Raw genomic sequence first — 13,398 nt, 5'->3', positions numbered from 1 at the left:
AGACATCGCTCTCTTCCACAGGCGCCGCCCTTATCTGTTCTTAATTTGGTGATTTGGTGTAACAAGCGAAAAAGACACATCTTGGTGCAATAACATTGACAGCACACGCAGAAAATAACACACACACACACACACACACACAGATCATCCCATATCATCGAGTATCATGTGGCTCCAGAGGTCGGTGATATACACATGGTGTGATTACGTGGGAAATTTGAGATATGCAGTACTTTTTGTGCTTTACACGTCTGGGACGCCATGTTTTAGTTCCAACCTTGTAAAAACAGTTTAAAGATGAAGGCGGCAAATATTTAATTGCAATAAAAGTGCCATTGGTTTGGGTCAGTTCTTAAGTGAATTTCACGCTCGAATATACGGGAGTGTGTTTTACACGCTACAGTGATACAAAAGACAGTCGAATAATTTCATAGACTTTTGTGTATTTTCCCAGAGAAGTTAAAATCGTAAAATGGACTACCACTGTAAAGCAGAAACTGGAGTGCAACTGTTAGCAAGATTAAGTTCAAGACCGAGTTTGACTAGTTTAAACGAGACGCTTTTTCCTGATGGTTTAAACTTGGGAAATGTAACTGAGATAAGCGGGAATTCAGGAAGTGGCAAGACTACTCTTATAACTCAGTTTCTGGTGAAATGTTTATTACCAAAGACTTGGAATGAATTTGAAATTGGTGGTCTTGGTGCAGGAGCAATTATTATAAACACAGATCATCACTTTCAAATACTAAAGTTAGTTGGTACAATGGAATCTTTATTGATGAATTGCAGAGAATCCAGTAACAGTGAAATTCAATACCAAAAGCACATTGACTCTAGTACAATAGAGAAGATTATTAAAGAGTCTCTGTCAAATTTAATAATCCTAAATTGTTATGACAGTCTGCACTTATTTGTCACGTTCCACTCTCTTGAAAATATCTTATCTAGTAATGCAAACACAAGTTTAATAATCATTGACAGCATAACTGCATATTACTGGCAAGATGCTGCTGCTGCTGGTGGTATCCTTAAGATGAATTCATATCTAAAGAAGACTTTAAAAGCTCTTCAGGCTTGTGTTGAAGAGTACAAAGTTATAATAATATATACAAAACAGACTCATTTTCAGTCTAAGGTTAGTTTTACAGAAGACACTACTGCCACACCTGGGCTAGGCAATATTACATACAAGATCCATTTGAACAGAGTGGAAGGCAAGGAAACTGAAGATTTGTTTTTTGCAGAAGTAAGCACAACAGCCACTAAACATGTCCACCAATACACAATTTCAAAAGAAGGTCTTCTGTGGGTTAAATAAAGCTAATTTTAAAACAAGTATGTTACCTTACAGTGATGAACAATTTCATGAACATATAATAGAATATTAGGATTATAAATTTTGCCTTCATTTCTGCTTTATATGAAAATTTATCTGTAACACGCATAAAAATGTAAATCCAAGTACCAGAGATTCTAATCATGTATGTACTCTGACACTGATAAGGTACAGAAGGTAATATTAGCATTGCATTAGATGCAGTGAAGTCTTCTAAGGCAATCAACTATGTGGAAATGTTTATAATTGAATGTTGTAGAGACCTGCTTCCATTATCATGGGTTGCTGTGTATTTATATATATACAATGGATAGCTGTAATATTCATCACATGAACTCCAGATGATGATGGCAGTGATAGTTCATAACAGAGGTACAACTTCTTTCTAGGCATGGCATATTGTTCAAGAATTAAAATGATAATGGTCTTCACTATAATCATAATATCTCATCTCCAATACCATCTTTGTATATGAAAATCAATGTGTCACAGACATCTGGTAGTTTTATTTCTGGAGCATTATACTGCTTAAAATAAGAAGTTCTGGGAAGAACTAACTGCCCACTTCTCTTCGATACAATGCAGACCACACAGGAAATGATATATTCAACAATTCTTCTATCGTCATGTATTCATTGCTGCAGGAATTTATTCACCAAGCTGTTACCCAGCAGTGATAGGGGGGGATACACATACAGACACATAGGGAAAGTAGTTTAATGACAGAAGAACTAATCTGATTGCTGTGTTACATCTGTGCAACTCTAAGAATATATACCCATTCAACTGTTTATTAATAATCACTACATGTTTCAAGCATCCAATTGGTCATCATTAGGTGATACAATACTTGCAAGTGTTTTTGAATTGCAGCCATTTTAACTAACATATGAGCCATATTTACAATTGTTTCTGTCTACTATCTGTGCTGGACTCATTGATATGAATCATAAAGTTATATAAGTATAGAATTGCTACATTGTAATGTAGAGTAGGTAAAATTGAGCCTGTAATATTGAAGTAAAATGAGGTAAAGAGTGGCGTGAGTCAAAAGTGCTATAAGGTTGTAGTCCCTTCTTCCGTGTGTTAGCTTGGTGCTCATTAGCATTCATGATACTTGTGAATAATAAGCCACTCTTGCATAGATGAAACATGGCGATTAGTTTGATCACGCGATGGGATGTACTCTATAAAAAAAACAGAACTGTTGGAGATGGTGTTTTCTTTGTGGTCCAACCTGATGTACAGAAGAAAATTCTCTGCTCGGGGCTGTGGCTAGCAGTCAGAATGCACAGAAACTGAGCTGGAAGGCCTAATTACCAAGGCACTGACTGCAATCACCATCTCCACAGTGCTTCTCTGCCCTGTTCTGGCTTCCAAGCATGATATCACATATGTTTATATGGCATTGTAATGACTGCCTCTTCTGGCTCCACTGTTCATGCTTTCAGGTGATGCACAGACAATAAGGTGATCGCATAAGCTTCCTTGTTTTACAGAATATACTATTTTTAAGCATAAATAAAACATTTACTTTATGTAACAGAATATCTAATACAATAATACTGGTTATATAACCTAAGAGTAAACCAATTTCCATATGCTGTTAAAGCAAGCTGTCTCACCTTTCTATCCACCGTTGTGTTGTGGACGCCATGTCTAACTATTGCTGGCAGCTGCTGCTTGCTTGACTCTTTCTCACCCATCCTCCTTACCACCCCCTCTTCTGGTTGTCAGATAATTAGTAAAGGGTTAGGTGCCAGTAAACTTATGGAATTCGTTTACAATTTTTATGAAAGAAAGAAGGGATGCTGGTGGTGAGGTGCTGGTTCAAGTGGCAGAGATGAGAATCAGACTCAGAACGTTTAGCGGGGTCTCACTTAGGTAGGGGAAGGGGGAACAGTCACCTTTTTTTCCTTGTATCCTATGCGATGCTCTTAAATATATAAATCTCGGATATGAGCTACTGGTTACAGAAATGTAAATTTTATAGGTAATTTTTTTGTTTTTTTGGGGGGTATTTTTTTTTTTACTTTTACGGGTATTTCTTGTCATTTTTCGCCATTTTAGGGAATTTTTCTTCATATATTTTCTGAAATGTGAATAACATGGAAGCGAAGTGTTCTTTCTTTCTTCTCTCTTTTAGGTCATTTTTTGAATATTTTCAGGTCATCAAAATCCGGGCCCTACATATTACATTTCTGGGTCATATTTTAGGTCATTTTTCTGAATTTTTTGGTAATTTTATAGGTCATTTTTTAAATATTTTCAGGTCATCAAAATCCAGGCCTTGGTTATGACAATGGGTAGTTTTCAAAGATGGTTACCTACATTTCTAAGGAGTTTGCTGCCTCAATCTTCTGGGTAGGGCAGAAACTTATATCCTGAAGATAGAGGAAGCAGGTCCCTCTGAAACACTGGTAACAAACTACAAAACTACATGATGGTATAATCCAAAAGATCACAATCTTAATTTTCACTGCCATGAGAACCTCATTAAGATATATCAGTATGAAAATTGTAATTTAAACACATTTTCAGAAATACACTTTTTCCTTTTTCATTTATTCCACACTCTGCAACATAACAATATGATAATACTAACAGAGCACCATTCTTACAATGCTTGTTGCATAAGTGGATCTTTAAAAAAGATGGCTTCCACAGTATCATTTGGTGAAAGAAGGCGTGTACCACCAACTAGAACTTGTGTTTGTTGTCCAGAGCTAATCACCATGTCCTGAACTAATTTAACTTCTTGCGCAGTGATGCCACCCAGTATAAACACAATCAACTGTGGGTTATCTAATGGATGCTGCTGTCTTGGTCTGTTGAGCAGCAAACTGTAATCATAACATTGGAAACCGGTTCTTTAAATTAAAGGCAAAATACAAGGTACAGTTTCTACAACATATAGTTCCACTCTCATTCTTGTGTTTTGTTACTGTTTAGCAAAGGAATGCAAAATCCTGGGAAAAAATGTAACAGTGAAATGGAGATTCTGCTTTCATGTCTAATTTTGGGAAAACCATAATCCCACCCCATTCACTCTGCAATTACATTGGTCAAACACTGCATCTCTAGTCGCTCAGAAATTATCCTTTCAAAATGATTACATAATAGGATTCAATTAAGTTGTGTACTTATACAAATCTATTAATAATGTCAATTATTAATTAACCTGTCAATAATGACAGGTAACAGATGTTTTGAAAATGTGGCACTGTTCAAATATTTAGGAACGACTGACAATTCAAAACCTAATTCAGGAGGTAATTAACCTTCAACGTATGGACTTTTAAATTGCTGGCAGCTCTCTGTGGCTGCAATTTAAATCGCCCTAATTCTATAACATTGCAAACTTTCAGAAAAAACTACATATTTTCCGTTCTATGCAACATAGAAATACGAACTAAAGACAATCTGAGAGACAATAAAATTTTCTACATATATACACAAAAGAGCAATTTTTACAAACGAAAATTAACTGTGAATATTTTGTCATGAAATGCAAAATATAATCTTTATTATGTTATGAAATCTGTAGTTTACCTTGAGACTTGGTGATACTGTAAATATAATCACACTATATACAATAATATTCTGTTCAGACTGTCCATGAGTTTGAACTGCATCACTTCACAGTTTACGATATCTCACACTCTGACGCGCGTGCCACTTCTCAAAGCAGTCTGCGACACACAGCGCAACATCACACTTTTTGCAACAGAAAATGGTACTCCTGCTTTTCTTATTTAGCAAAACACACATCTTTGTTTCCCTTTGGTTGGCCAGTGTTGTGAATGTTTCACCTCCAGTTGACTCAGATGGGCCCCAGATAACCTTGGCCTTCCCCAAGAAATGCCAGTGAATGTGATATTCACCTTGTGTGTGACTGAAGAATCATCTTGGGGGGGGGGTTCCAGCAAAATTGAATAAATTATGTCAACTGACAAAGCGACACTCACCTGTTAGTAATACTCGCAAAATAGTGATGCAAAGTAATTATAATACTAGTCGAAACGAGTGCCAGTCCAACACTGATACCTAAAGTCACAGTGGGGAAGATGCCTTTTACTCACAAAGTTATACTGGCTCAGTAGGTTTATACCTCTTCCAAGACACAAAATAAAAATGATATATAAAGAAATATACGAGTCTGATACTGACTTCCTAACTGATAATTCACTACTGAAAACCAATCCCTGAATCTTCACACTTCCTTGAAAGCTCTAGAAGCACTAAGCGAGCACAGATGAATATTTAGTCCTCAGTTCTCAGAACAAAGCTGGCCTCTATTTGGCTAACCAGGTCATTAACAGTCATATCTAAACATAAACAGTATTGAAAACCCTACCATGATAAACGATTTCATTGTTCAGAGCTAAGGAATGAACCACTGACATGACCATGACTGGGTTTGTTTTGGTTTCAAACCCAAGATCAAACTGTCAGCACTCCCAAAGAGAGCACTTGTCCTGCCTCATTACAGGGTGTTGCTTCCTGCATATACAGGGTGTCCCAGGAGGAATGTGCCAAACTTCGGGAGGGTGTTCCTTATGTTAAAGTATGCCGATATAACCCAAAACACCTATGTCCAAAGTTGAACGGTTACGGAGATAATGGCCCGAGAAGTGTCAAACTTTGACCGGGGTTACACACTTGTTGATTACAAAATACATATTAAAACTGGCAGGAATATGTGGATTCTGTAATGTTAATAATGTACGTAACATCAAACCAACTTGTGAGTGACGGAAAGCCATAAAATTGAAGTACAAAATACTCGCTCGCCATGTCATAATTGTCCTTAGGTTTCCAAGCAGTATACATAACACATGACTGGCGAGCGATGACGTAACGTGCTGACTGCGCGTTCTGGTATGAGCCAACTACATAAGCACGGCTAGGGAGTATCATCGCACTCAAGGACAAACATAGATAAGGGCTCTCAGCTGAGAGGTACAGCGAGGTACAGTGCTTGGACCTGCCAGAAGACCACACTTTTCTTGGGCCATTATCTCCGTAACCGTTCAACTTTGGACATAGGTGTTTTGGGTTATATCGGCATACTTTAACATAAGGAACACCCTCCCGAAGTTTGGCACATTCCTCCTGGGACACCCTGTATATATATTGTAACATGCTGCGCAACGGGGAACCCCTCCCTACCCAGCAGCAACGTGGCAACTCAGGCCACAGGCGCGTGGCGGTAACGTAGCGCTCCCTCCCACCCCTCCGCGGTGACGTAACGCGCAACGCTACGTACCCGTAATCAACTTCCTACTGTGAGGTGGAACGCAACAGGCACCACTGCGGCTATATAAGGAAACTGCACAGCAGCTACCAGTTAGTTGTAGCCTGGCCATCGCCGAAGACAGTTCCGAGTTGTAACGCAACAGTCGCCGAGTCGACTTGTACTGTGACAGTCGCCGAGTGTGTTATCAACAGTTCTCCAGTCAGCCGACTACTGTTGGAGTATAGCAGCCGTCGCGGAAAGAAGATCCGGACGTGTGTGTGATTGTGTAATTGGGAGCGTGTGATACAGTGATACCTAGCTCCCCTACTGTCAACGTGTAGACCACTGAACACAGAGTGACCTGATTTGCGCATAGGGTTATAAATCGTGAAACCCCGCAACAGTGTTAACAGATTAATGCGATTAGGGTTATAAAGTGTGAAACCCCGCAACTGTGTAATAATTAATTGTAGCCGTTACTTGTAGGTTGTTGAATAAACCAATTAACGATCTCTACGGCGTATTCTGTAACGAAACACGTTACAATATATAACATTCGTCAGCTAAAGGTCAAGAGGAGATTGAATGCTGGTAATGCTTGTCTTCTTGTCTGCTGTCCGAAAGCACAAAAATTAGAATATACAAAACTATAATTTTGCCTGTGGTTCTGTATGGGTGTTAAACTTTGTCTCTTGACATTAAGGGAGGAACACAGACTGAGGGCGCTGAGGAGGATACTTGGACCGAAGAGAGATGAAGTGACAGGAGGTTGGAGAAAACTGCATAATGAGGAGCTTCATAACTTGTACTCTTCTCCAAGTATAATTAGAATGATCAAATCAAGGAGGATGAGATCGACGGGGCATGTAGCACGAATTGGGGAGAGGATAGAAGCATCTAGGATATTGGTGGGAAAGCCAGAAGGAAACAGACCACTAGAAAGACCAAGGCGTAAGTGGGTGGACAATATTAAAATGGATCTTACAGATAGGATGGAATGGTATGGTCTGGATCAATGTGGCTCAGGACAGGGACCAGCGGAGGGCTCTTGTGACATGGTAATGAACCTCTGGGTTCCATAAAATGCTGGAAAGTTCTTGAGCAGCTGCACAATTGGCGGCTTCTCAAGAAGGGCTCGGCTCCATGAGCGACGAATGCATAATGATGCCGTGGAACTCAGTTTACATATTGTAATTTTAACATTTCCTTATCAGTATGGAGTGGAGGATTTTGGTTTCTGATGAAGGTTTTACTTCTGCTCATTATATCTCAGGACAGTTATATACTGGCTTCTCATCATAAAGGCCCAAGATGTGTGGAATCTGGGGCAGGCTTATCCCTCAGTATTTCAATCTTCCCCTGCAAATCATTTCACAAATGCTTCCTACTCATCACTATTCCTGTCATGTAGCATATACTGGACCAGAAAGCATGTATCACAACCTCAGTTATAACTTCATTTCTCATCTGGTACTTGTATGGACTTATAACATAGAACTTTGAATTTTGTCATACAATACCAATTTTATACTATCTATATCAGGAAATATACAGCAATATTGGTACATATTGCAGAAAATGTTCATTATACCAATACTGTGGAATTCAAGACTAAGTTTTCACTTTATTATACATGTTCCAGTTTCAAAAGGACTGTCTTCAAAGATAGGATTTATAACAGAACAAAGGGATGACATTTCTGAATGAAGGTGAAAATTAACAGCACAGCTGCGCAAGAGAGAGACAAAGCTGGAGCATCAATGCACTTATCTACACAAATGTTTCTTAAATTACATATTGCCATTTGTAGGAGTGACTACAGACATGGTTTGGATTGGATATTGGATTCATCGACCACTTTATGCTTAATGACAGTGCCATCGCTGATTTCCACACTTTTCAGATCATCAGTGCGCATGCTAAGTCTTTTCCAGCACACAGTGTCTTCACTAAACTTTTCTTGGTAATGGCATTAACCATGGCTAATTCTCTGCTCCCGGGTTCAAGTCCTCTCTTAATGGTGGCTACCTTCCAGCGGTGAATCTTGCTCAAACTAAGTTTTCTCTTCACAGACTAACTGACCAAGCTCTAACCTTGTACCTTGCTTATAACATCTTGGCATAGACCACGTAAAAAACACTGTTCCTCTGTTGCATGCATATCCCTTGCTGCAGCAATGCGTTTACTGAGCTATTCCCTAGCAGTGGCTGTCTATTCTTGCTTATTAAGAACCTGCTACCTAGCAATGGATGTCGTTCTGTTGTCTGTTTCATGGCAATTGCCTAGAAAAAATGTGTCAGTGCCATTCACTAGCAACAGATGTTTCTGTGGCTCCATGGTTCTTGCTTTGAGCAAATATGCCCCACTACTTCCTCCTTAAGGCTATTCATCCCAAAGAGCCTACAGGCTCAAAATCATTTCTTCTTTTCCAGTCGGTGCAGGCAAAACTTCATAGAGTGGCTGGCGCTCTTACATCTCTGGCTCTTAAGCTGTGTGCAGTTTCTTCTTTTGTTTCGAAGGGGACCAGCTCCTACACAATGTTTTGACACTCATTTTTCAAATCCTGATAAAAGGCCTGACTGTTTGCTTCATTATCTTCAGCCTGATGGTTTGTCTGGGGGCCTCATAAAATGTTGCCATGCTTTCCATCTGGTTGTCTTTTCCTGAAGTCCGTCCTTTTGAGGTTCCTCTTGAAACATCCCTCATCTGATTTTTCCATTGTCCCTGCTCAACTGACAGTCCTGTATGACTGTATCCCTTATACCATGCTGCTCCTGCATGGTGGGTCATTATTTGCGGGCAGCAGCCTATTTCTTCCAGGAACCACCCTTGCCCTGGGTCCATTTCTCAGCTGTCGGCAGTGCCCTACGGTTAGATCCCAGTCCCTGTACTGTTCCTTCAGTGCTCTGACAGTTTTCACTGCAGCCTCTTCTTTGGGGACTTCCTCATGCACCACTACAGACTTCCATTTCCTCTGGATTGGCTCCCATCTTTTCTGGATAGGTCACTGCTACTTCTTGGTCAGCCTTAATCTCTCTTTTGCCAGGCCCTAATTTCTGCCATTATCTCCCTGTGGTGACAGAACATTTTTCCTGCATGGCAGCTATCCTGACCAGCAGGCGTTCCATCATCTTTCTGCCTTTTGTTCAATTTTTGTAGGCTAATAATACATCTATCTACTGCCATGTTGAGTCCAACAATTCAATCCAATCCCACTTCTGACACCAGTTATAATGTATTTAGAGTGGCATTAGCCAGGGTTTTGGATTGGATACTGAATTTATTGACCACTTTAGCACACAACTAGTAATTACACTTAATTATAGTGCCATCACTGTTTCCACACTTTACAAATCACTAGAGCACATGCTCGCACTCTTTTCACTAGTAGTTGCCTGGTAAGTGTTCCAACAATGGCCATTCTTCTGCTTTTGAGCTCAAGTCCTTTCTGAATGACAGCTCTCTTCCAACCGCTTCTGTTACAACGGACTAACTTCCAGGCTGGCAGCCATTTCACACCAACCTCCTAGTCTTCTCTTCACAGGCTGAATTTCAACTGACAACTCAGCTCCCAGGCTGGTGTCCTTGTTATACAGTGCGTACAATCAAGTGTGCGCCGCGGCTGCAATTTGCCGTGAGTCATACCACCGGAGAACGGATGCAGTCGCGGGGAGGAGTTGCAACACTCCCCGCGACTGCATCCGTTCTGCGGTGGTATGACTCACGGCAAATTGCAGTCGCGGCGCGCACTTGATTGTACGCACTGTATAACCCTTTTGCACAGACTGAGCTGAAAATACTGTTCCCAACAGTCCTCTATTGTTGCATGTTGATTCGTTGCTGTGGAGACATTATTCAAATCATTTCCATGTGAACGTGTGCATTACCTAGTAACGGCTCTACATGCTACAAAATGAATGGCACTGAAAACCAGAATCATGGTATCTTCATGTAGTAAATGTTTTTGTTCACAAAGTAATTTACATAATATTACATAAATTAAGATTTTACTTCTCCTTAATTTTAATTAGTCAAGTAATGTATTTCCTGGCTGTTACCTCTCCTACAGTGGTATATTAAACACTATAAAAGGGTAAAAAATGTAAAGTTGTCCCTGTGCTTAATTAATTAAGCATGGCACCATGAAGATGTATTGGGGAGTGAAAGGACAGCTCCACCATTCTTGACCTCTGCACTAGCTGGTGGTAAGTAGTCAGCTTCACACCCCAGCCACTTTACCCCACAGGAAAGAACCCCTGTTACCTACTGGATATGAGGCTGGATGAGTGCCAGAGCCAGTCCGGACACTTGCCCCTGCTAGGAATTGAACTTATGGCCATCCAGCCCATAGTCCATCATTATACTGACTGAGCTATTCCAACTTCCTATGTTTGGTAAAACTGAAACTTTGCTTACAGTTCTGGAGAACTGAATCTACACTTCTCTGCAAATTCTGCAAAAGGAAATCCTCATTTCACAGCATGCATGCATGCAAGAACACACACACAAAGTTTTATCTCATGTGGGGTTCTGTGGTTACAGTTCAATTATCACAATATTAGATATTTTGTTTTCTCAGTTTCATGTTCATAAGCTATAAAGTAAATAACTCCATACATCACAGTCCCTGAGATGGTAATGGTCACCTGGATAGTCAAGAAATTTCTGACCATTTATGAAACTCTAGGTTCATTACCATGTTCATAACAGCCCATACTTGGAGTCCATCTTAAGACAGATGACTCCAGTCCACGCCTTGACACCTATTTCCATACAATGCATATTAATATTACCCAGCATACTGTTATTGTCATCACCAAATTCCTCATAAATACAGCAAAAAGTGTGTTGTCATATTCATGTGGAGATTGTTTAAATGTTTTAATTGAAGTTTTATAAAATATGTTTCTACTGGTAATACCTGAATCCGCTTTTCAGTAAGTCTTTCAATCCTGTAGATTTACATGTCAAGTCAGGCAGATCTGGACAATCAGGATGCAGAACATCAGCCATGAGCTGATGAAGCAAACTGTGATAAGTGAGTGGATGTGATGGAGTGGGCCGAGAGAGAAGAGTTCTGAGAGAAATAACAGAGAAAAATATTAGGGAGGGAAAACATGAATAATTACATTACAGGATGCTAAGCTGTCAACTGCAGCCAAGTTTCTACACAGAAACAACACACACACATATATATATATATATAATCCCTCAACTTGACATGCCTATAGAGAGATTTAGACCTACATGCTGTACTACAAAGTTTCCACAGGTAATGTCACTGTGTGAGTAGAATATCCTACAGTTCAAGGTACTGGACACACAAGACTGCAGATGCAATGAGTCAGAATAAAGATATTCCCAAATACTTAAGATTGTGACCTGAAACATTCCCAAATGTTTCATTACATATGGTTATATTCAATGTTTTTTTATTCTGGAATAAAAGATAACTGCACTCAAGTCAAGAGCCAAGAATTATTAAAAGAGATAATACATATGCTCTGTACTGCATTATATGTGTCATATTAAAAAGATTCAGTATATTGATCAACATGTAATACTTTTTCAAAAATGTTATTAACTTGTTTTTAATAATACATTTTCTATATTTAAAAAAGTACTTGTATTGCTTACAGCCTCATACTGAAAGGCAAAAAGCACTGGTTTTATTTAGTTGATCATTTGATTTAGGGTCATATTTCTATAACTAATTGTATGAGAGGAATTTTTCTTGAGAAGTTAACAGCTACTTGGCTACTCCAGAAATTCCCCACCTTTTATATAACAAAAAGGTTAACTGCTGTTTTCATACACCTCATTTTTATCTAACTTTTAGGCCAGTTTCTTTGCTGAACTAAAGGAGAATATCTGGACTATTGTTCACAAGTATCTTCTCCCTCAACATATTATCACCACATCTGATAAAAGTGTAAACACAGTTGCTGGTGTCATTCCATAACAGCTGTTTTAAATCGTACCTGTATCGCACCAGAGCCTTCCTTGCTGAAGCTATGTACTGAAGTTTACTGAAAATATCTCCTGCTATTTCTGCAAAATCATTTTCTGCCATTGAATTAACTGCAAAGTTAAGGAAAATAAGAATGAGAGTTATATGAAAATAACAACATACTAATACATTATAAGAGAAGGAAAATAAAACATTGTACAAACACTAAAGGAAATCTGTGTTATTTTTTATTTTCCTTACAACTTTAAAGAAAATACTGAGTACACTATTTACAAATGTTATTCTTCAAAATACTGAACAGATGCATTAATATATTAATTATGCCATAAGGCAAATACATATGAACATGCAAATTATGGATAAAAATCGACAGTATAATCCGAAAAGAATTTGAATCCCACACCTTCTAATCCCCTCAGTGTTTGTTGTTGGAATATGTTAGATACCTCAAGTTCAAATTTTTTATGTTGTCTGTTTCGCTATACTTTAACATTACAAACTTCTGCTATGAGACTCATGGAAGGAATACAAATTTTAAGGTGACAGTAAATGTAAATTACAAACGAAATGGTCATGGTCAAGTTTATAGAATTTGTCGGATACACTGAGGAGAATTGCTACAATATCATTTAAGTGTGGCCAACCTAAGAGATTGAATATTGGATTTTCTAAATGACAAGTAAAGTGGCAACTACTATAATGCTTGGTAAAAAATATCCGTCAAGGAAGATGAGCTACAATGCATCCAACATTAACAGTAGTGTCTGTTGTCTCAAGGGTTTTTATGTTTAATCATGTCACAACATAAAGACAAACACCACAGAAGCAAGGCTACAGAAGTAACTGGAATGC

The 13,398-nt window shown here is 38.8% G+C and overlaps 1 protein-coding gene across 4 annotated transcripts in view; it reads right to left on the bottom strand.

Moving 5' to 3' along the window:
* Window positions 1-3,870: 3,870 nt before the first annotated feature.
* Window positions 3,871-13,398, bottom strand: part of LOC111870432 (sec1 family domain-containing protein 2) — a 28,368-nt gene continuing 18,840 nt past the window's right edge. For 3 of the 4 annotated variants that reach the window (XM_023862742.2, XM_023862735.2, XM_023862749.2), the window contains exons 11-13: window positions 12,557-12,656; window positions 11,497-11,652; window positions 3,871-4,179 (exon numbers count right to left, since the gene is read on the bottom strand). In XM_023862742.2, coding sequence (XP_023718510.1) covers window positions 3,954-4,179; window positions 11,497-11,652; window positions 12,557-12,656 — 482 coding nt within the window. In that variant the 3' untranslated portion in view covers window positions 3,871-3,953. The remainder of the gene's footprint in view (window positions 4,180-11,496; window positions 11,653-12,556; window positions 12,657-13,398) is intronic. The other variant, XM_023862757.2, reaches the window with a different exon arrangement.

This window comes from Cryptotermes secundus, unplaced genomic scaffold (assembly GCF_002891405.2).
Source record: "Cryptotermes secundus unplaced genomic scaffold, Csec_1.0 scaffold1674, whole genome shotgun sequence".
In the NCBI taxonomy this organism is placed as follows: Eukaryota; Metazoa; Arthropoda; class Insecta; order Blattodea; family Kalotermitidae; genus Cryptotermes; species Cryptotermes secundus.
This window is presented reverse-complemented; position numbering and strand designations above follow the sequence as displayed.